This window comes from Pristis pectinata, chromosome 9, assembly GCF_009764475.1.
Source record: "Pristis pectinata isolate sPriPec2 chromosome 9, sPriPec2.1.pri, whole genome shotgun sequence".
In the NCBI taxonomy this organism is placed as follows: domain Eukaryota; kingdom Metazoa; phylum Chordata; class Chondrichthyes; order Rhinopristiformes; family Pristidae; genus Pristis; species Pristis pectinata.
The window spans coordinates 10749308-10773684 of NC_067413.1; the positions used below are offsets into that span (position 1 = coordinate 10749308).

At 44.6% G+C, this 24377-nt stretch overlaps 1 protein-coding gene across 1 annotated transcript; it reads right to left on the bottom strand.

Moving 5' to 3' along the window:
* Positions 1–103: 103 nt before the first annotated feature.
* On the bottom strand, positions 104–24364 carry psmg2 (proteasome (prosome, macropain) assembly chaperone 2). Its single transcript, XM_052022824.1, has 7 exons — positions 24111–24364; positions 19400–19571; positions 16169–16227; positions 12582–12700; positions 8054–8227; positions 6470–6590; positions 104–502 (listed from the first exon to the last, which is right to left on the bottom strand). Exons 1-7 carry the CDS (start codon positions 24174–24176, stop codon positions 410–412), a joined length of 804 nt encoding a protein of 267 aa, XP_051878784.1. The 5' UTR covers positions 24177–24364; the 3' UTR covers positions 104–409.
* Positions 24365–24377: the final 13 nt, after the last annotated feature.

Here is a 24377-nt window from a genome sequence, read left to right on the forward strand (position 1 = left end):
TTGAGGACACTTAAACATTCTCTTAAGTTTGACTGAGTGTTGACATTTTCCAACTTGGTCAAAATTAGGGAATGCTATCAATAACAATATCAAAGAAAAGTGCTCTTTGGCATCAAAAATATTTTATTTCTTAAATCAAAGACCAAAGCAACAGAACAAATTCACACAAAAGTACACAGCAATAATGGTCAGTACTTAAAACCCCTCTCTTGCACAACTCATTTGCAAGTTACTGAGCATTTAGTGAACATCACCCCTTCAACTGTATCATCTGTTCACACAGCTTCTAAACATAGCAGCAAAGTTTCTGCTGAGAAGTACTCACAATAGATAATTTAAAGTCTTTTGTCCTGAAAATACCACACCATTTTAAAGGGCAATCCACATTCAACTTCTTGGATCTGTGAGATCAGAAGAGAGCTGACGGAATGCCACTGCCAAACAGTAATTGCCAGGAACTTGGAATCTTCCACTGCTGCTGAGTCATGGGTTGCCTATCATTCTGAAGGGGAGAAGCATTGCTATTAATTAAACAGTTCAACCCATTCATATGCAGCATGTGTCAATATACAGTAGAACAATAGATCATCATCCAACTTTAAAAGCAACGTGTCAACTAACAATCCACCAGAGGCCAATGACTCCTAAGACTTGATGGTCTGTTGAGGCAGATATTATTCCCCAATTCTCATCTCGTGCAAGGTATGGCTCTAAGCTGTGCTCTTAGATCTTGGAAATGAAAAGGCAGCATTAATTTCCCCAAGCAACAGCAGAACTAATACACTACCCAGTAATTGGCAGGATAACTCTGGAGAGCTGACCATTGGGAGGAGGCATTTTCAAAGACCCAATGCTTCATTCTAAATTAACAGCACTTAGGAAAAAAAAGTAGAAACATAAAACTGTCCTGGGCTATAACCAAGAGTAACTCATTCAATGAAATTCAAGGACTGAAAGAAACAGAATATTGACGAGTTTGCCAACAACCATACAAGTAGAGAAACCACTTGTCACATTTATCCAACAATACAGTAATATACACAACTCTCATTAATTTTGATACACGTTATTTAGTAATACATTTACCCCAACAACTTCCCAAAATAAGTAACTATCCAGATTAATGAGATCCAACACTGAAAGCTGGGCAATAGAAAATTGTGTGCTTCGTCGAGCACCTTTGCTCTGTCTGCCGCAACAGCCAGGACCTCCCGGTGGCCACCCACTTCAATTCCACATCCCACTCCCATACTGACGTGTCTATCCATGGCCTCCTCTACTGCCACGTTGAGGCCAGATGCAGGCTGGAGGAACAACACCTCATATTCCGCCTTGGGAGTCTCCAACCTGACAGCCTCAACATCGATTTCTCCAACTTCCTGCAACCCCATCCCTTCTTTTTCTCCCCACCTCCCCCACTCCTTTGTCTTCCCTTATTCCTGTGGCTCCCTTCCCCCACCTTGATGATCTGCCCATCTCCTCTCCTCCCCTCCCCCATCCTTTACTCCATGGTTCACTGCCCTCTTCTACCGGATTCCATCTCCTTCAGCCCTTTGCCTCTTCTACCTATCACCTCTCAGCTTAGTACATCTTCTCCCCATCCACCTACCTTCCCCCTCTCACCTGGAGTCACCTATCCCCTGCCTGCATGTGCTCCTCCCCCTCCCACCACCTCCTTATTTCTGGCTTCTGCCCTCTTCCTTTCTAGTCCTGGTGAAGGGTCTCGGCCCAAGACGTTGACTGTTTATTTCCCTCCATGGATGCTGCCTGACCTGCTGAGTTCCTCCAGCACTTTTTGTGTATTGCTCCAGATTCCAGCATCTGCAGAATTTTTTGTGTCTCTGGATGTGGAAGTATTCTGTCTATTATATAGGAAAGGGAGACCCAAGCATAAATTAGGGCAAAGGTGCAAAGTAAACAGGAAAAGGACAAGCTCAACAACAAGATTTTAGGTAGAAGTTAAATAAGATGGCTCCATTGACAGAAGTTTAAGTCTATTACACCTCAAAATGGAAAGATATATTGGAGGAGGCAAAGAATGGTGCAGGATTTGGAAGGGCTGAATTATGTGAATAAGTTACAAAAAATGGGCCTGTACTTCTTCAAAGTTAGAAGGCCAAAACAAAGACTTACTGTATCTTCGTGAACAGTGGGATCAACCAATGGATTTCAAGGGTTGAGGAAGAAACAAGAAAGTAATGATTAGACGGAGATGTGAACCAAAAAAAATTACTACTTTTGAAGATTTAAAAATCTGCACTGCTGCTGAAAGAACAGTTAAGATTGTTTTCTTTCTGGGTCAGAAAATTGTGCATTGTATCCACAAAACCAAGTTTCATGTGCTATTAATAAGAAGCACTAACTCTCAGCAATATTTAATGAACAATTTGTGCAAATCTAGCAAACTTTCTTATTTTGTTTCCAGTTTGATCCTTTTTTTTCTATTTAATGTGCAAATCAAGCAAATTTAAAACATGTAATGGGGAGGTTGTTCAAGACGCTGTTCTAACAAAGAGCAGAGCAGCAAAATTTGTAACTCATGCTGTATTCCCCTGTGCCCAAAGCTGGCTCCTAAATTTCTGCATTTTTAACGATAAAAGTCACAGTTTTCTCTGTTACTCACTTCTCAGGATGTGCGTATTGCTGTGGAGACCAGTATATCTTACACATCATTAATTATCCTTAAGAAGATGGTAATGAGGTACCTTCTTGAACCAGGTACTCAATGCCGCGACCAATGAAGGCAAGCATGCCATTCACCTTCTTGCATGGCCACTTTCAGGGAGCTATGGACTTTGACCCAAAGATCCCCCTGTACATCAATGTTGTTAAGGGTCCTGCCAATAACTGTATTCTTTCCCCTTATGTTTGACCTCCCAAATTACAACTCCTTACACTTGATCGGATTAAACTCTATCTGCCATTTCTCCACCCATATCTGATCTACACCTCGCTGTATCCTTTGACAGCCCTTTACACTGTCCACAGCTCCACCAATCTTTGTGGCATCTGCAAACCTACTAACCCACCCATCAACATTTTCATTCAAGTTATTTATACGATATACATGACAAACAGAGGTCCCAGCACCAATCCCTGTGGAACACCACTGGTCACAGACTTCCAGTACTATCCTGTCTTCTATGGGCAAGCCAATTCTGAATCTAAACTACCAAGTCACCATGGTTCCCATGCATCTTTAACTTCTGGATCAACCTACCACGAGGACCTTGTCAAATGTCTTATTACAGCCCATGTAGACAACATCCACTGCCCTACCCTCAACCACCTTGGTCACCTCCTCAAAAAACTCAAGTTTGTAAGACATGACCTGCCCTGCATAAAGCCATACTGACTGTCCCAAATCAGGCCATGTTTTTTCCAGATGTGTGTAAATTCTACCCCTAAGAATCCTCTCCAATAGCTTCCCTACCACTAATGTGAGGCTCACTGGTCTATAACTTCCTGAATTACCCCCAATTTCCCTTAGAACATGGAACAGTACAGCACTAGACAGGCCATTTGACCCAATATGTTGTACCGATCTTGATGCCAATTTATACTAAATGTCTTCCTCCTATGATCATCCATATCCCTCCATTCCCTTCATATTCATGTGTCCATCTAAAAGTCTCAAACTCCACCAAACTGCCTGCTTCCACTACTATCCCTGGTAACCTATTCTCGGCATCTCCCACTCTCTGCGTCAAAAAAAACTTGCCCCTCACATTGTCTTTAAACTCCACCATCCCCCCCAACCTTAAAAGCATGTTCTCTGGGGTTTGACATTTCTACCCGGTGGGAAAAGATTCTGTCAACCCTATCTATACCTCTCATAATTTCAAAAACCTCTATTAGGTCTCCCCTCAGCCTCCGATGCTCTAGGGAGAACAACCCGAGTTCCTCCAACCTTTCCTTACAGCTCATGTGCTCTAATCCAGGCAGCATCCTGGTAAACCTCATCTGTGCCCTCTCCACATCCTTCCTATAATGGGGCGACCAGAACGGCACGCAATACTCCCAAGTGCAGTCTGACTAAAGTTTTATATAGCTGCAGCATGACTTCCTTACTCTTATACCCATCACCCCTTTGCTATTCTGCACTCCTCTGGGACCTCACCTGTTGCTAGTTAGGACACAAAGGTCTTTGTCAAAGCCCCAGCAATCTCCTCACTTGCTTCTTTCAGTACTCTGGGATATATGCCATCAGGCCCTGGGGACTTACCCAGCTTAATGCTTTTCAGAAGACCCAGCACTACTTCCTCAATCTCAAAATGTCCCAGCACATTAGCATGTCCCATTCTGCTTTCACTATCCTCCAAATCCTTCTCCTCAGTAAATACCGACACAAAGTACTCATTTGGTACTTCAGCCACGTGCTCCGACTCCAAGCACAAATTCCCTCCTTTATCCTTGAGTGGACCTACCCTCTCCTTACTTATCCTCTTTTTCTTAATGCAAGTATAAAATACCTTGGGATTTATCCTTGATCCTGCTTGCCAAGGACATTTCGTGGCCCCTTATGGCCTTAGTCGCCTGCTTAAGCACTTTCCTGCTGTCTTTATATTCTACAAGGGCCCAGTCTAATTTTAGCTTCCTAAACCTGACATATGCTTCCTTTTTCTTTCTGACTAAATTTAGGACCTCTCCAGTCATCAAAAGTTCCCTTCCCTTACCATCCTTGTCCTTACTCCTTACCGGAAACATGCCGATCCTGAACTCTGATTAGCTGATCTTTAAGCAACTCCCACATGTCAGAGGTGGACTTGTCCGACAGCAGCTGCTCCCAATCAACGCCCCTTAGCTCCTGTCTTATCCTGTTGTAATTTGCTCTCCCCCAATCTAGTACCTTCCTGCAAGATTCGATTTTATCCTTACTCATAACTATGTTAAAACTTAATGAACTGTGGTCACTCTTCCCAAAATGTTCACCCACTATCAGATCTGTCACCTGGCCTGGCTCATTTCCCAAAAACTAGGTCCAGTATGTTTACTCCTCTAGTTGGACTCTCTACATACTGTTCAAGAACCCATCTTGGATGCTCTGAAGAAATCCCACCCCATCTAAGCGTCTTGTATTAAGGACTTTCCAATCAGTACTGGGGAAGTTAAAGTCCCCCACTATGACAGCCTGGTTGTTTCTGCACCTTTCCGTAATCTGTCCACATTTCTGTTCCTCCACCTCTCGGTGGCTATTGGGGGGCCTGCAGTACAATCCCATCAGTGTAATTGCACCTTTCTTATTTCAGAGCTCCACCCAAATTGCCTCTGCGGATGAGCCTTCCAGTGTGTCCTCTCGGAGGACTGCTGTGACATTCTCCCTCATCAGTAGTGCACCCCCTCCACCTCTTCGCTCCCCCCACCCGCCCCCAATCAAGTCTAAAACAATGAAACTCAGGAATGTTGAGCTGCCAGTCCTGCCCCTCACACAACCAGGTCTCTGTAATGGCAACAACATTGTAATTCCATGTACTGATCCAGGCTCTAGGTTCACCCTCCTTACCCATGATACTCCTGTAATTGAAATAAACACATTTCAGCCCATCAGTCCCACTGTGTATATTAGCCTGTCCCTTGCTGGCTCCCATTCAGTCTTGACATATCATCTTAACCCTACCGCTTGTTGCCCTGCTGCCTGCCACTCTAGTTTAAACCCTCCTGAGTAACACCAGTAAACCTGCCAGCGAGGATATTGGTTCCCCTCCAGTTCAGGTGCAAACCACCTTATTTGTACACGTCCCACCTACCCTGAAGGAGAACCCAACAATCCACAAATCTGAAGCACTCCCTCCTACACCAGCTCCTTAGCCACTTATCGAACTCCACTACATAGAACATTTCAGTACAGTACTTTGGCCCATGATGTCGTGCCAACATTTTATCCTGCTTTAAGATCTATCTAATCCTTCCCTCCCACATAACCCTCCATTTTCCATGGGTCTATTTCTCACCTCACCAGCACATGGCACGGGGAGTAATCCTGAGATTACAACCCTGAAAGTCCTGCTTTTTAAACTTTCTACCTAGCTCCCTAAAATATCTTTGCAGGACCTCGTCCCTGCTTCTGCTGATATGGACCACGATCTCTGGCTGCTCACCCTCCCCTCTCAGAACAAAGGAACAACACTGGCTACTCTCCAGTCCTCAGGGACCTCATCTGTTGCTAGTGAGGATACATGTGCAATCTTCCATGTTGTTGGGTAGATGCCAATGTTGTAACTATTATGGAACATACAAAAGTTAGAGGAGTAGGCAATGAAAATGGCTGATCTGCCCCAGGTCTTGTGCACAAGATCTCCTGGAAGAATATTTAAAGTGCACAATGGCACTTGTCTGATGCCCTGTTAATAGAATTCTTTCAATTTAAATATTTTGCTACAGAAGAAGGTAACAAATTATTTGTACCATTATGATTGCAGCAAATGTTCAAGCAATCTGGTGAGTCACAACTTGCAGCTACACCACTTACTGTTTTTTCTATTAACTGGATCCACTCATTCAGGAAGTTGAGAAGGTTCAATGCATCTGGAATATTATCCCCTTCGGAACAGAAAATAAGCAGCACTGCCAATGGGATGCCTTCAGTGCAACTACATAAAGAAAACAAGACAATCAGCATGAGAAATTGGAGGAATATTTCACCTTACAGTAAACTTCTTAATTCTACCTAAAAAAAAGAAAATCAGTCCTTTAATCATCATTAACACCATGTTCAGCAGGCCGAGACACGAAGCTATTTGGAACTCAGGTCAATGCTCCCTTGCACAGGATTTTGAGTATAGTACCCTTTAGCAGTTTTGTAACAAAATGCTCCCTCTAGTGATCCAGCTAAGAAGTGCCCAAACTCAGCTGGACAGTACAGCGGTTGGATCCAATCTACAGGCCACTGCAGAGGTTTGAATCAACTTCAATTGTCAGGAATTCTCTAAAGCCAAAAGGAAATCTCCAATGTATTTATCACACAAACTGTTCACCCAGGGAATGAAAGATATCCTCAGATTTAAACAAGGCAGCTCCTGAAAATAAAACATCTAGTATTTTTTCACCCCAAAATTTAACTTAATGAAAATTACCTGTCAGATGAGCCAAAATCTCTGACAACTGATGAAGGTGACCAGTGTCCCAACAAAAACATTTCCTCTTCATTCCTATGGCTATTCATCCAGGATGAATCAGACTACACAGTCCTGGTGCAACACACAAAATACTGGAGGAACGCAGCGAGTCACACAGTCCTGGTGCTCTTTTCAGTCAGTAACACAGCATCAGACCACTGCCAGGATTACACATTTCTAAAACATCAAATGTCTTCAACCACTGTAAAAACTCTTTACCCTTCAAGTTCTCTCTTGGAAATTTCCTTTTCAGTGTCACAAACTCTACCATGTACAAATTCTAAATCATCCAATCTCTACTGGACCCCTCTCATCTGCCTCACTCTTGCAGCATTTCTTCATTGAGTCTACAAATATGTTTGTCCACATGTGGCATCCTTGCTCTCCAACCCTCGACTGGTATCCCAACTATCTCTATTACTCTCTGCAAGACAGCCTTAAGTTCCCTATTTGGAAATGTCACACTAAATCCTTTTAATTCACTACTTCCCTCTCTTTGTAAGGAGACACACTGCTTCAATTAAGCCGTTGTTCACCTCTCCTAACCCTCCTGGCTAGGATCCCACTTTTCTTCAAAAGATCCTCTTCTGTGTAAATAAATCCAGGAGTGTTGAGAATGTCTTAGCCAGCAAGAACACACTGTCACTTTCCAACACTCAAAAATGCAAGTTAATGCGCAATATTTTCTGTGACTTACAATTTCATAGATGAAGCTTTGCAAATCAGAAACAAGACTGTACCAAGCCAAATTACTACACAATCTTGGGCATGTAAGAGATCAGCATATACATTCAATTTCAGTTCAAGTTCAATCCCTGCAGTTCTAATAGCTCAGGGTATCAGATCTTAGCAAAGAGTTACATACCTAAACTGGATCCTCAGTCTGTGAGCACAATTAGGACTCAGTTCTAGCACCACAAACCTATCAAATCTCCTACCTGTCAGCATAGAGTGATTTTGTGATCCCTCCTCCTGGGACAGAGAGCTCCATTTCCACCTCACTGATTCCTGGGAAAGCTGGTACCTTTTCCATTTCTTTCCATTTGAGGGTCTGGAACTTGTCTCCCACAACGCTCAGCAGAGCAGGTGTTGCCAGATATCGTAGTGGAGTGCTGTGAAGATAGAATGGTTTCTGAAATGTTTGATCCTCTCCACCCTGCCACAGCTCTTGCTTTTTGTCCTCTGCTCCACCCCTTTCTGCAACTGAAGACTTATTTTACTTCTAACTATTGCCAGTTCTAATGCAAGGGTATCAAGCCGAAACACTAATTCTTGCTTTTTCATAGATGCTGAAAGACTTATTTTCAGTTCTAATATGCTTGCATTTTAAGTTCCACGCTGATTTTTTTGTATAGTTTAAGAAACAATCAAGTGCTAGCCTTTATCATATTGTATGAGTGTTACAGCAAGTATGATGTAAAAAACACTCAAGGCATGAATATCATTGGCAATGCCATCATTTATTATCCATCCTTTATCGTCCCTGAACTGTGGAAGTAATTAAGAGTCAGCGACACTGGCAAGTCTGGAGTCACATATAGGTCTGATCAAGCAAAGATGACACCTCTCCTTCTAGGAGGAACATGGTGATCCAAATGGTTTTCAAAACAAGCTGGTAACACTATGGTTACCATTAGTAAGTCTTTTGTTAATTCCATTGTTTAGCAATTCACAGGCTCAAAGTTATACAGCATGGAAACAGACCCTTCAGCCCAACTTGCCCATGCTGACCAAGATGCTCATCTATGTTAATCCCTCTTGACTGCAATTGCCAATATCCCTCTAAATCGTTCCTATCCAGGTACCTTTCCAAAATGTCTTTTAAACAGCATAATTCTACCTGCCTCTCCCACCACCTCTGGCAGCTCAGTCCTTATACCCACCACCCTCTGTGTGAAAAACTTACCCCTCAGGTCCGCTTTAAATTGTTCCCTCTCACCCTCTAGGGGAGAGTATGCCGTCTAGCTTTAGACTTCCCTACTCTGGGAAAAGACTGACCATCCACCTTATCTATTCCCCTCATGATTTTATAAACTTCTAGGTCACCTTTTTTTTTGCCAGAGATATCTCATGGCCCTTTTTGGCCCCTAATTTCCTTCTCAAGTATACTTCTACATCCCAGCTTGATCCCAGCTGCCTATATCTAACATATCCCTCTTCTTTTTCCCCTGACCAGAGCCTCAATATCGCTTGTTAAACAGGGTTCCCTAATCCTGCCAGCCTTAGCCCTTCACTCTAACAGGAACATGCTGGCCCTGAACTCTTCTTACCTCACTTATAAAAGCCTCCCACTTGCCAGACATTGCTTTACCTTCTAATAGCTTCTCCCAGTCAACCTTTGCAAGTTCCTGTCTAATGCTTTCAAAATTAACCTGACCCCAATTCAGGACTAACTTGTGGACCAATCATATCTTTTCTCACAACTATCTTGAAACAAATAGAATTATGGTCACTGGTCCCAAAGTGCTCCCCCCACTGACACATCAGTCACTTGCCCAGCCTCATTTCCCAAGAGGAGATCTAGTGTTGCCCCTGCTCTAGTAGGGCCATATACATATTGCTTAAAAAAACTTTCCCAGACACTTAACAAATTCCACCCCACCTAATCCCTCAGCACTATGGCAATCCCAGTCAACATGAGGGAAGTTAAAATCACCTACTATTACAAACCTATTATTCCTACACCTATGTGTGATTTCCCCATATGTTTAATTCCCACAGACTTTGGTGGGGGGTGGGTGTAGTATTATCCCATCAAAGTGATTCTTTTTTTCTAGATTCTACCCATTTGGCCTTGCTAGACATCCCCCCCCCCCCCCCCAGGAATATTCTAAGTACTGTTGTGATGTTCTCCCCAATCAACATCCCTTTCTTACTTCCACCCCTATTACACTGGAAGCATCAATACTGCAGAATATTGAGCTGTCAGTCCTGCCCATCTCTCAACCATGTTTCCATAATATCAATATTATTATAATTTATTATATTATAAATTCACAATCCCATGGATTACTTGAGTTTGATTTCACCAGCTCCACATCAATACCCTAGAAATGAGAATGCTACTAAATCATCACACTATCATATCTTAACCCCTATGCTACATTAAATAATCACCCCCTAACTATACTACCTCTACTATAGGAAGTTCTAAAGTCATAAACCATCAGAACACCTGTCATCGTGAAGATCTCTTACTAAATGCATTTTCATCCTGAGTTTGTTCCGGACAAATCAGAAGTGAATAAATCAACATGCGACAAACTTTGCTGCAAGGTCAAGTCAGTAGTGTAAAATATTTCTAATGAAATCTAACATCAATAGAAGAACAGCAGAAATCTATTATTAAGGAAGTGACATCAGGGCGTTGAGAAAATAATAGGATCAGCCAGAGCCAACATAGATTTATGCACAATAGATCAAATTTGACAATTCTGTTGGAATTTTTTTTGAAGTTACAACTAGAATAATAGATTAGGGCAAACTGGTTCATACGACTCCTGTGTCACAGCAGTTCAGGTTAATGGAAATTCACAAATCTGGGAATTGGAATAAAAATTTACTCTCACAAAATTTGTGAGAGAAAAAACACCAAATTTATCTTATTTCAACTTGCACTTCTTGATGCATGTGCAGATGACGCAGCTCCACATTATGGCAAGTCACGATACAAGACCATTTTCTAGGACCACGACCCCCTGTAATGCGGTGGGGGGGGGGGGGGGGGGGGTCCACCTGTATTTCAACTTTCAGAAGGCATTCAATAAGGTGCCACAGAAAATATTATTAAACTAAATTAGAGGACATGGTGTCAGGGTAATACATTGGAATAGATTCAGGATTAGTTAACAAACAGAAAATAGAATATAGAAATAAACACAAGATTTTTAGATTTGGAACCTGTGTCAGTGGGGTGCCTGCCACAGAAATTAGTGCTGGGACCCCAGCTGTTCACAACCTACATCAATAATTTAGATTAGGGGATCACGTGCAATGTATGATCAGCAAACTTGGATCCAAAGTTTAGTGGCAATTGGACTGTGAGGAGGATGCCTAGGCTTCAGGAACATAAACAGACTGCACAAGTGGGGAAACGTGTGGCAGGTGGAATAGAATGTGGAAAAATTCGAGGTCACCCACTGTGGTAGAGAAATAGGAGTGATTTTTAAGTGGTTAGAAATTGAAAGGGGATGGTGTTCTGTAGGTCCTGGTTGTCCCTGTACACAAATCATTTAAAGTTAACATTCAGATACAGCAAACATTACAGTTAACATTCAGATACAGATAAGGCAAATGGTATATTGGCTTTTATTGCAAGAAAATTTGAGTACAAGAGCAGAGATGACTTGCTCCATTACTATAGGAGCTTGGTGAGTCTGCTTTTGGAATATTGTGCATAGATTTGTTCTGCCTACACTTACAATAGAGGGAGTGCGGCAAAAGTTCAGCAGATTGATTGCTGGAATAGCATGTTCCTGCGCGACGAGAGACTAGGCAACTACGCTCTTACACTTAGAAGAATGAGAGGTGAGCTCATTGAAGCATTCACTTAAGGGGGTTAACAAATTGGATGCAGGAGTGTCGAACACCAGGGGTCAGTCACACAAATAAAGTTAGACATTCAGGTCAGAGACATGGAGACATTTCTTCATCCCATGTCTACTGAGGGACAAGAGGGCTGTAGAGGCTCAGTCCTGCAGTTTATTCAATAAAGTTATGAATAGATTTTTAAACATTATCCCTTGATTCAGTTATCAGGTTAGAGCAGGAAAGCATATTGAATGGTGGAGCATTCTGGAGGGGATAACTGGCCTATTCCTGCTACATTTTCTTAAATAAACTGCAGAGAGTTGTTAAAAGTTTGGCTTATTCATGCATATGTCCTATTTAAGCACCAATAAAATTTGACAACAAAACAGTGCAAAGACTGATAACTCACACATTCTTAGGTCAGTGTTTACTATATATGAAGATGAATTTTTACAACAAGAAAATTCAAAAGAAATGGAATTCCAATGCCATGACACTGTAGGGATTTACTCGTTTTGAATCCTAGTGTTGTATATTTTGTACCCCACTTGCAAGAGGCTTGTTCATCAATAAAACACATTAGAAAGTATCCAAAAAAAACTACTGAGTATTGCCAATATTAGCCCTCAGGGTTAAAAATGATCACTAAGAAGAGCAATTAAAACAGTTTAAAACTACAAGCAGCAGTTCCACAATTATCATTGCAATCCAGGTTCCAGTCCAGAACCTCACAACCATGTATGAGTTTGGACAAGCGTCACCTGCTAATTTATTTCCCTCCACCACTTCAGGATCCAGGCAGAAATGTAGTGAAGGTGGCAAAATCTTTGCTTAGATCAGAGCCCCATGGCTTAGGATATCGATTCACAAGTGAACTTCTGAAAATTAAAGTTAGCATTCTTAAAAGTCAAGTGTTATGTATGATGCCAAACTTACCCAACGAGCTGCTGGTCAACACGGTGATGTGCATAGCTGCTGGACAAGACTACAACCCTGCTGAATTCACTTTCCTTAATCCATGAAAGGAGCTGTTGTCGGAATGAGCGTTGTTTTCCCTTTAAAGGCAGAAGAAACATCAAATTTTCAGAAGGAAACAGGTCATTCAGCCCAAGAAATCTACATTGGAGCTTGTGCTCCACACTAGCCTTGTCCCACCAATTTTCATACACTTCCCCTATGAAAGGCTGTCAGCAAGAGTTGATGATTTTACAAAATAACAAAAGGACAGCAAGTTGCTTGTGCAAGATTCTAATCTGCACTGCATTTCTGACCCTGTGGAGCCCGTAACACCCATTAAACCTGTTCATATTTGCCCAAAACCTAAACAGACATTCAACTAGGATTCCAGAGGTAGTCAAACATCAAACAGCATGTTGGGGTCACCGAATCCTACAGGAGAAATATTTCCTTTCAGTTCCTACGCGTTTAGCGGCCAAAGTTATAAGTAACTGTTAATGCAACTCAGTTCAATTATCAAACAATTTTTGAATAAACCAATTAAACCAACCCAGCTAATTATCCATTTCCTGATATCAACAGGAATTCTTAAATCAGGATTATAGTTAGTTAAGATGTGTTTAAAATTCACTGCAAGAGGTTGTACAGGTTCTATGTGATTACAGAAACACATTCAAAGACAATTCTGTTCAGTTACCACAGCAAATATTATCCAGAATTAAAAAGCCACTATATTTATGACACTATTACTCTGAAAAAAGCAAAGCTGTTTATTTCTAGCAGCCAAAAATATGTAGTCCTGCACAGCTGCTCAAGCCTGATCCACCATTCAGCAAGTTCATGGTCAATCCTATGCCTCATCTATTTCCCAACAGATCTCCACATCCGGTGATTGCCTTAGAGTCCAATTTCTATCTCAGCCTTCAATGTACTCAATACACGAGCATCCATACCCCCCTAGGGTAGAGAACATCTAGATTTACAACCCTCTCTCAGTCCTAAATGGCCAGCCCCTTATCCTGAGATTACGTGCCCTACCCAAGGATGTAACCTCTCAGATTTTACCCTGTCATTCCTTCTCAGGATCCTGTCTCAATGAGACTACCCAAACTCAAGAGAGAAGAGGCTAACCTTAACTTCTCCTCATGGGTCAAGTTGTTCATCCCAGGAATCAAAGTAGTGAATCTATGCTGCACTAACTACAAGTCAAAAATATCTTTCTTCACGTCCAGTGATCAAATTTCACACAGCACACCAAATGAAATCCCATCAAACTCCTCTACAAAACTTACTTTTCTATTTGCTATAAAGACCAATGTAGCATTTGCCTTTCTAAATGCTGGTCATTTAGAAAAGGTTAAGATAATCAAATCAAGTCAACATAGTTTTATGAAAGGTAAATCATATTTGACAGATTTGCTAGAGTTCCTCGATGTTAGAAGCAGAGTCAATAGAACAAAACCCATAGATGGGCAGGCACTGTAGTGTAGCGGTTAGCATAACGCTATTACAGCGCCAGCGACTCAGGTTCAATTCCCGCCGCTGTCTGTAAGGAGTTTGTACGTTCTCCCCGTGTCTGCGTGGGTTTCCTCCGGGTGCTCCAGTTTCCTCCCACATTCCAAAGATGTATGGGTTAGGAAGTTGTGGGCATGCTATGTTGGCGCCAGAAGTGTGGTGACACTTGCAGGCTGCCCCCAGAACACTCTACACAAAAGATGCATTTCACTGTATGTTTCGATGTACATATGACTAATAAAGATATCCTATTTCCTGAAGACATCTGACAAGGTGCCATATAAAAGGCTGCCATGCAAGATAAGAGTTCATGGTATTAGGGAAAGTGTATTAGCATGGATTGAAGACTGGTTATCACATAGAAGACAGAGTCAGAATAAGTGTGCCTTTTTCAGGCCAGAATTATGTAACTAGTGGAGTGATCCAAGGATCAATCCTGGCCCTCGATTATTTGCTCTGGACCTGGAGCAGGGAGCAGAGCGTAAGGCTTCCAAGTTTGCCGATGACACCAAAATAGATGGGCAGGCATGATGTGATGAGGATATTTGGATTCTGCAACAGGTCATAGGTAGGTTAAGTGAGTAGGCGAACACTTGGCAAAAGGAGTTTAATGTGGGAAAGTCTGAGGTCATGCACCTATAAGAGGAATCAAAAGGTAGACCATTATCTAAATGGAGAGAGACTGCAAATGAGTGAAGCGCTGAGGGATCTAGGTGTTCTGTGCACGAATCACAAAAAGTTAGCAAGTGCCTGAAGGCAAATGACATTTTGGCCTTTATTGCGGGTGGGGGGGTGGGGGGAGTGGTTAGAGTTTTGAAATAGAAAAGTATTGTAACAATTGTACAGGATGTTGGTGAGACCACACCGAGAGTACTGTGAACTGTGTTGGTCCCCTTATTTAAAGAAGGATATATCAGTGTTGGAAGCAGTCCAAAAGAGCTTGCTAGACTAACTCCTGGAATGATAGGAATGTCCTATCATGAGCAGTTAAAGAAGTTAGATCTGTATTCTTTGGGGTTTATCAAAACATACAAGGTAGATGTTGAGACATTTACAGTAGTGGGAGTGTCTCAAACGAGGGGATATAGTTTCAATACAAGAAGATATAATTTAAAACAGATATGTAGGAATTTCATCTCACAGAGGGTGGTGTATCTCTTAAATTCTCTGCCCTAGAGGGTTGTGAAGGTAACATCAGTGGAGATATTTAAGAGGATATAGATAAAGTTGTAAAGATCAGGGAATTGACGGCTATAGGGAACTGGCACAGAACAGGAGTTGTGGCCTGGGGCAGATTGGCCAGGATCTAATTAGATAGCTGGGCAGGCTTGAGGAACAAGGTAGCCTATTCCCACTTCGATTTTCTTGTGTTCTTGTGTAATTGCTGGCTGTACCTGAATGTTTACATGCTGCGCCTCACAAACTAGTTCTGTTAACTAACCATTATTCGTTCCTCACTACTTAAAAAGCATTGTTTATCTCTCCATGCTATGTATCCCAGCAAATCAATCATATTGTCAATACAGATTAAAATACAATCAGACTGAATAACACTGAGAAGCAGTGTGAAAAAGATACCGATCCTTAAAGATGAAGACAAACCCATCCACATAGCGAGGTGAGGTGGGGGTAGCTCTCTAAAATGGATTTTACATATTGACAAATTATAGGATTTTTGAATGACCCTTGCCAGACAACTGATTGCTTCAATTTCCAGGCATTCTGAACATGGAGTTTGGATATCTAGACGAAATGACAGGAGATAATTCTCTAGTAATTAAACAGTTTAAAAGGCCTCTGAAGTCCAAGCTGTTTAATCAACCCCAATTAATCACACTGGTGTCACACAGGTTTTAAAGACTTGCCAAATGCATTGATGCAATGTGTAATTCAGTATACACTGATACAAAGTCTCTGAATCAAAACTAATTTTTTTTCAATAAAGTCATCCCATAGTCCCTATTCCATGTTTGGTGAACAGCTGCTTTACAATTCAACAGACTTAATTCAGCCAAGTCAGAAATAAATCTCCGTTTTGTAGCTCTGAATACCTGAACAATTGGTGATCGAATCTGAAGGACTGCCAACTTCTGGTCTGTCGATGCATAAACTGTAATTATACAGAAAAATCCACACATTAAACACAAGAAACTAACAAGTTCTCACAGTGAGGTTTTGTAGTTATAACACCCAGTTTATTATATATCCTCAAGATAAATGAACTTGCATTCATATCCAGAAAATAAATAAAGGATTAGTCTTTACAAAAAAGAACAAGACGCCACATTTTGGCTGGGTGTAATTGTAGCTACAAAACAATTGTAATTGTAATGAATGTCTCTGGAAATGTTAACGAATGGCACAGAAAGAGTCTGGCAAAGAAAAACATGCATTCATATAAGTCTTAAGAACACGAGTTGCTCATCTAACCACTCAGCTGTTTCATCAGCTAATTAGATCATGTCTAATGAGTATTCATGACTAACATCTCAAGCTCAGCTTGGAAATTCTTAAAATTAACTAGCCTTAAACAAATTTAGCACAGATAGCATGGGCCAAAGGGGCTGTTTCTGTACTGTTCTGTTCTATGAGCACAAAGAGAAAACAAAAATCCTATTTGATGCAGCCTCCTGCCTTCACCCATAAGATTTCTTTATTAGTCACATGTACATTGAAACACACAGTGAAATGCATCTTTTGCGTAGAGTGTTCTGGGGGCAGCCCGCAAGTGTTGCCACGCTTCCGGCACCAACATAGCATGCCCACAACTTCCTAACCCGTACGTCTTTGGAATGTGGGAGGAAACCGGAGCAGCCGGAGGAAACCCACGCAGACGCAGGGAAAACAAACTCCTTACAGACAGCGGCCAGAATTGAACCTGGATTGCTGGCACTGTAATGGTGTTATGCTAACCGCCACACTACCGCGCCTGCATTTTATGGTTATGTCTGGTTGTGGATTCCCCTTACCAGAGGAAATAGCTTTTCCTCTAAGCCATTGCCTACTTTAATCATCATAATTCAATTAGATTCCATCTTAGTCTTCTATATTTTCCTGGTCTATGCAACCCATTTTCACAGCTTAGTCCTCAGCATCATTCAAGTCCAGTTGAGTTTATTGTTACGTGCACAAGTATGGTGAGGTAATAGGTACAACGAAAAACTTGCTTGCAGCAGCATTACAGCCACACATCCCCCAAGGAAATGTGCCCAGAATTAAAATAGCACTCCAAATGTGAGCTTCACAGAGCTTTCTACAAATGCCACAGTACTTTTTAGTGATTTCTAAACGAGTCTGTAAATCTCTCTGCACCTCTTTGGTTCCACATTTCTTGCCATTGAGAAATATTCTGATTCTCACGTCCACAAGGGAACAATGACCTCACACTATCTGACAATGAACTTGATCTGTCACAGTTCATTCAGATAATCTATCAACTCCTGAACAACTTCTTGCTTTCATCAACATTACTTACTGTGCCACCCAACTTAAAGAGCATCTTTAACATTATCAAAATATCCCAAAATTTGTTGTCTATTAAATACTTCTGAAATCTAATCCTTGTTAGTTTACAGATACATGCAATGGTCAATTTGTGCACCGTTTTTAGTCATAAAACCAGCATTGACACAAATGATTAGTTAACATATTTTTTGGTGACATTGGTTGAGGAATGAGAGAAAAAAGACCAGGAGAGCTCCATGAGCCTTTTTTGATAAAGAAAGACACTGGATCTTTTATATCCATCTGAAAGGGGAGGCAGGGCTCATTTTAACATTTCATCTAAACTCCAACAGTCTTGCACTTTCGCAGCAGTTCTGCAAATGCCCATCTTGCTATTTGCTCAAGTCCTAGACAACGGGATGAATTCACAACCTTCTGAGAGTGGCAAGAGCACTCCGAAGGATCTTACTTATTGCCTTACATGGTTGAAGAGACTGAACTAGTTGGGTTGGTCCAATATAACCCTGTCAACAGCAAACCCCATGTGGCCACTGTTCCCAAGAATCATTCCACTGGAAGTTTAATGAAGCACAGCCAAAACTCAAGATCAGAGGCTAGGAAAGTCTACGGTACAGTCCCTGCCTTGTGATGCAGCAGCTCATGGTCTGCATAGTCAGCTGACTATGCAAACACATGGATTTTCGAATTAATATTACAGGAACTCACCCATATGTAGGGGTATCACTAAGTCAGGTGTTTGTAAACGAGGAGGACCACAGTTCTTAATACCTACTATTACAGAGACACAAGAGACTACAGGTGCCGAAGTCTGAAGCAACAAACAATCTGCTGGAGGAACTCATCAGGTCAAGGTGGAGTGTGTGTTGTGTTGTGGCGTGAGGTGGTGAGGCGGGGGCGGGGCGGAATGTGGAAGGAGGGCAGTATTACTATTACAAACCTCTAGCAAATGACACTAAAGGCCTGACAAAATAAGAAATGGTCCCAAATGGTCCAGAGGAACTTAAATAGGTCATTATAACTCCTACAGTCCTCATAAGGGACAATTGAGAGTAAAACTCTCATTTCATATGTTTTCTAAGAATAAGCAAAAATCATTAAGTATTTTTGAAAGAAATTATCAGAAACTCAGCACATTCAAAAAAAAAATACCACTTATTGTTCACTAGCGAAGACTTCTGCAAAAACACAATTTGGCAGAGTTTGAAAATATAAATAAAAAAGAGAAAATGTTGAAAATACTTTGCAGGTCAGGCAGCATCTGTGGAGAGAAAGGGAGGTAACATTTCAGTTTAATAACTTTTCATAAAATTTCCAAGATGTGCCCTCTTGCTCATTCAAATTTGTTTCCTAGTACAGGCTGTCCCTAGATAATGAATCGGTCCTGTTTTTACAGAAGTCGATTTTGTCCATAAGTCAGAAAATGCACAAAAAAAAAATCACAATATTGTAACCACACCTCCACAATATTGTAATGAATGGCATGAAAAGGACATAACACTGATGAGAACAATTACTAAAAGGGGAGGGGGAGAGAAATCTAGTTCTGCTGTTCGTAAGAACGAACTTAAGTTGGACTTTTAAATTAACATTACAGGAGCTTGCTGATATGTAGGGGTTTCACTAAGTCGGGTGTTTGTAAACCAGGAGGACCACAGTGAACAATTTGCCCAAATATTGGTCTTCCCTTCGAGAAATCTAAACTTCATTAAGTCATCTGGAACTTCCTGTTCTCCAAAGAAACTACTCAAAATTTACATTCTTAAATCTACTTATACTCTCCCTCGTTCTTCCTCAATACAGATAGCAACGCTACTCACCCTCAGAGCTGGTGCAGATCTCTGCAGAATTCTCTAAAGTTGTTGCATATGGATTGTTTCCCACCACTGGAACAAGGCAATCACTGTGGATATAACCGACCCGTGGCAGACCGAGTGTAGAAATGATCAGATCCACTGTTAACTGGCCAACATTGCCCACAGAAACAACTGGCTGTAATATCAAAAAAATCAGTTCATTGAACATTATAAAAAACAAATTATAAAACATACTGCCTTGGAACTAAATTCTAATTACCCTACCCGCCTCCTCACAACAAGGCACACATTGTTATGGCATTCATTAGACTCGAGCTCAATATACATGCTTCTGGCAATGTACATTCCAACAGATTTGTGTATTTAGATGCAATGACAGTAGCAACAAGCCTTACATTTACTAACTTGTTTTGCAAATATCTGAACAGTGTAAATGTGCAGCCCCATAATTTCTTTTTCCTCTCTTTTACTAAAAGTCACAGACTGGATACTGGGGTCACACTTTCTAGGAATATTACAATGGTGGATCTGAAGATCTTAAGTACATTGTCTCTTTATGCTTACAATTTCTCTTACTGTGGGTGAAGGACTGAGCATTACTATGAACAATTTCACAAATATAGGCAGCTTTTTTCAACACATTCAAATTACCATTCTTCATACACAAGGCAGGACATGGTAATCATCAAAGGGATAAATTGGTTCCATAGGATATACAGCACAGTCTATAGGACATGCATCACTTGGCCTCTTACTGGCATTTCTCATTTAAATCTATCAGTGTACCTCTCTTTCCCCTATCCCTCATATACTTGTCCAACTGGTCCTTAAATGGAGACATAAGAGACTGCGGATGCTGGAATCTGGAGCAACAAACAATCTGCCAGAGGAATTCAGCAGGTTGAGCAGCATCTGTGGCGGAGAGGAATTGTTGACGTTTCGGGTCAAAACCCTGCATCAGTTTGGTGGATCTATCTGTGAAATTTAGATACATGAAGGGTACGAGAGAGGCAAGAACAGACATTGGAACGCTGGAAAATGACACTGGAGTAGTAATGAGGAACAGAGAAATAGCGGAGGAACTGAATAGGTACTTTGCGTCAGTCTTCACAGTGGAAGACACTAGTAACATGCCAGAAATTCAAGAGTCAGGGGGCAGAGGTGAGTGAGGCCATTACCAAGGTGGATAAGTTACCTGGACCAGATGGACTACTGAAAGTTCTGAAAGAGGTAGCTGAAGAGAAGTCAGGGAGAGTCCCAGAGTACTGGAAAATCACCGGTTAGCCTGACCTCAGTGGCTGGTAAGATTTGAGAGGCCATTATTAAGGATAAAATTTTGGAGTACTTGGAAGTACATGATTAAATACAACAAAGTCAGCACAGATTCATTAAGGGGAGATCTTGTCTGACAAATCTGTTAGAAATTTTTGAGGTAACAAGCAAGTTAGACACAGGAGAGTCATTGGATGTTATTTACTTGGATTTTCAGGCCTTTGACAAGGTGCCGTACACAAGCTGCTAAACAAGATGATAGCCTATGGTGTTAGAGGCATGGATAGAAGATTGGCTGACTGGCAGAATGGGGGAAAAAAGGGGTCCTTTTCAGCTTGGCTGCCAATGACTATTCTGCAGGGGTCAGTGTTGAGACCACAACTTTTCACTTTAAACATTAATGTTCTGTATGAAGGAACTGATGGCATTGTGGCCAAGTTTGCAGACGACACAAAGATAGGTGGAGGGGCAGGTAGTGTTGCAGAGGCAGGGAATCTGCAGAAGGATTTACTCAAGTTTGGAGAGTGGGTAAAGAAGGTGCAGATGGAATACAGTGTATGGAAGTGTGGGATTATGCATTTTAGTATGAAGGATATTTTCTAAATGGGGAGAGAATTCAGAAATCAGGAGGTGCAAAAGATTAACTTGCAGGTTGAGTCAGTAGTAAAGAAGGTAAATGCAACGTTAGCATTTATTTCAAGAGGACTAGAATATAAAAGCAAGGATGTACTGCTGAGGTTTTACAAGGCATTGGTTAGACCACATTTGGAATACTGTGAGCAATTTTGCACTCCATATCTAAGGAAAGTTGTGCTGGCGCTAGAGAGGGTCCAGGGGAGTTTCACAAGAATGATTCTGGGAATGAAAGGCTTACACATACGAGGAGCGTTTGATATATCTGGGCCAGTACTCGATGGAGTTCTGAGGGATTGGGGGGGGGGGGGGTAATTTCATTGAAACCTACCAAATACAGAAAGGCCTGGATAGAGGGGACGTGGAGAGGATGTTTCCATTAGTAGGAGAGTCTAGGATCTAAGGACACAGCCTCAGAATAAAGGGACATCGCTTCAGAAAGGAGATGGGGAGAAATTTCTTCAACCAGGAGTGGTGAATCTGTGAGATTCGTTGCCACAGAGGGCTGTGGGGGCCAAGTCATTGGGTGTATTTAAGGCAGAGATTGACAGGTTCTTGATCGTTAAGGGTTATGGGGAGAAGGCAGAAGAATGCGGTTGAAATTTAAAAAAAATAATCAACCATGATTGAATGGCGGAGCAGACTCGAAGGGCCGAATGGCCTAATTCTGCTCCTACATCTCAAGGTCTTCTTCCTGCGACTGGCGCTCTTGCAGTGCACGGTCAGTGGAATGAGACGCTAAACCTTGTCTCAGTCCTGATGCAGGGTGTCGACCCGAAATGTCGACGGTCCCCTTTCCCCCACCCCCCCACCACACTGCCCAATCCCCTCACACCACCCCCCCAACCCACCACATCACCTCCCCCACAGCCAACCCACCACACCACCACCCCCCCAACAGCCAACCCACCACACCACCCACCTCCACATCCCCCACCTCCTCCCCCCACCCACATCCACCCCCAGCCCCTCATCCCCCCCACCCACATCCCCCACCTCCTCCCCCCCACACCCACATCCCCCCCAGCCCCTCATCCCCCACCTCCTCCCCCCCACCCACATCCCCCACCTCCTCATCCCCCCAGCCCCTCATCCCCCCCCACCCTCATCCCCCCACCACCTCCCGCCACCACCCACATCCCCCACCTCCTCCCCCCCCACCCACATCCCCCACCTCCTCCTCCCCCCCACCCACATCCCCCACCTCCTCCTCCCCCCCCACCTCCTCCTCCCCCCCCACATCCCCCACCTCCTCCTCCCCCCCCACCCACATCCCCCACCACTCCTCCTCCCCCACCTCCTCCTCCCCCCCCACCCCCTCCACCCCCTCCCCCCCACCCCCTCCTCCCCCTCCCCCCCACCCCCTCCCCCCCTCCCCCCCACCCACCCCCTCCTCCCCCCTCCCCCCCACCCCCTCCCCCCCTCCCCCCCACCCACCCCCTCCTCCCCCCTCCCCCCCACCCACCCCCTCCTCCCCCCCTCCCCCCCACCCCCTCCTCCCCCACCCCCTCCTCCCCCCCACCCACATCCCCCACCCCCTCCTCTCCCCCACCCCCTCCCCCCCCACCCACCCACATCCCCCACCCCCTCCACCCACATCCCCCACCCCCCCACCCACCCACATCCCCCACCTCCTCCCCCACCCACATCCACCCCCAGCCCCTCATCCCCCCACCCACATCCCCCACCTCCTCCCCCCCACACCCACATCCCCCACCTCCTCCCCCCACACCCACATCCCCCCAGCCCCTCATCCCCCACCTCCTCCCCCCACCCACATCCCCCACCTCCTCATCCCCCCAGCCCCTCATCCCCCCCCACCCTCATCCCCCACCTCCTCCCCCCACCACCTCCCCCCACCACCCACCTCCCCCACCTCCTCCCCCCCCACCCACATCCCCCACCTCCTCCTCCCCCCCACCCACATCCCCCACCTCCTCCTCCCCCCCACCCACATCCCCCACCTCCTCCTCCCCCACCCACATCCCCCACCTCCTCCTCCCCCACCCACATCCCCCACCACCTCCTCCTCCCCCACCTCCTCCCCCCCCTCCCCCCCACCCCCTCCTCCCCCCCACCCCCCCTCCCCCCCACCCCTCCTCCCCCCCACCCACATCCCCCACCCCCTCCCCCCCCTCCCCCCCACCCCCTCCTCCCCCCCACCCCCCCTCCCCCCCACCCCTCCTCCCCCCCACCCACATCCCCCACCCCCTCCCCCCCACCCACCCACATCCCCCACCCCCTCCCCCCCACCCACCCACATCCCCCACCCCCTCCCCCCCACCCACCCACATCCCCCACCCCCTCCCCCCCACCCACCCACATCCCCCACCCCCTCCCCCCCACCCACCCACATCCCCCACCCCCTCCCCCCCCACCCACCCACATCCCCCACCCCCCCCTCCCCCCCCACCCACCCACCCACATCCCCCACCTCCTCCCCCCCACCCACATCCCCCACCTCCTCCCCCCCCACCCACCCACATCCCCCACCTCCTCCCCCCCAGATGCTGCTGGACTCGCTGATCGTTTGTTGCATGAACATTGCTGCCCGCCCCGGGCACCGTCGGGACAAGAAGTTCCCGGTGTCCTAACGAACGTTTCCCCCCAACAAATCCACGTCACGGGGGGGGGGGGGGGGGAAGCATCCCGCGGGTGGGATCTTGCTGTGCCAGAGATCCCGCAGGGGACGGTGACAGGTGCTACACAAACGTAGGCGCGTTTCTCCCTCGGCGGCGGGGGGGGACACGCGAGTGGCGGCGGGCGCTGCACGATCGAGAAGCGCGGGCGGGCGAGCAGCTCTACCGACCGTGACGAGGGTGTAGCCCCGGAAACTGACGGCCGCCGCCCCGCTCGGCATGAAGAGAGGCGCCATCCCGAGGCCCGAGGCCCGAGGCCGGTGGCCGCCACCGCCCGCCCTCTGGTGACGTCGCCGACGGTCCTTCCGCGCCAGCCGGCAGCCTCAGGGCGCCTGCGTTATCTCTAATGCCAGCCCCGTCACTTTTCCTCACCGCTAAATGACTAAATCCGATGGCCGGGAATTACAGTTTGGGAGGTTTGGGGTTTTTGTGTTAAA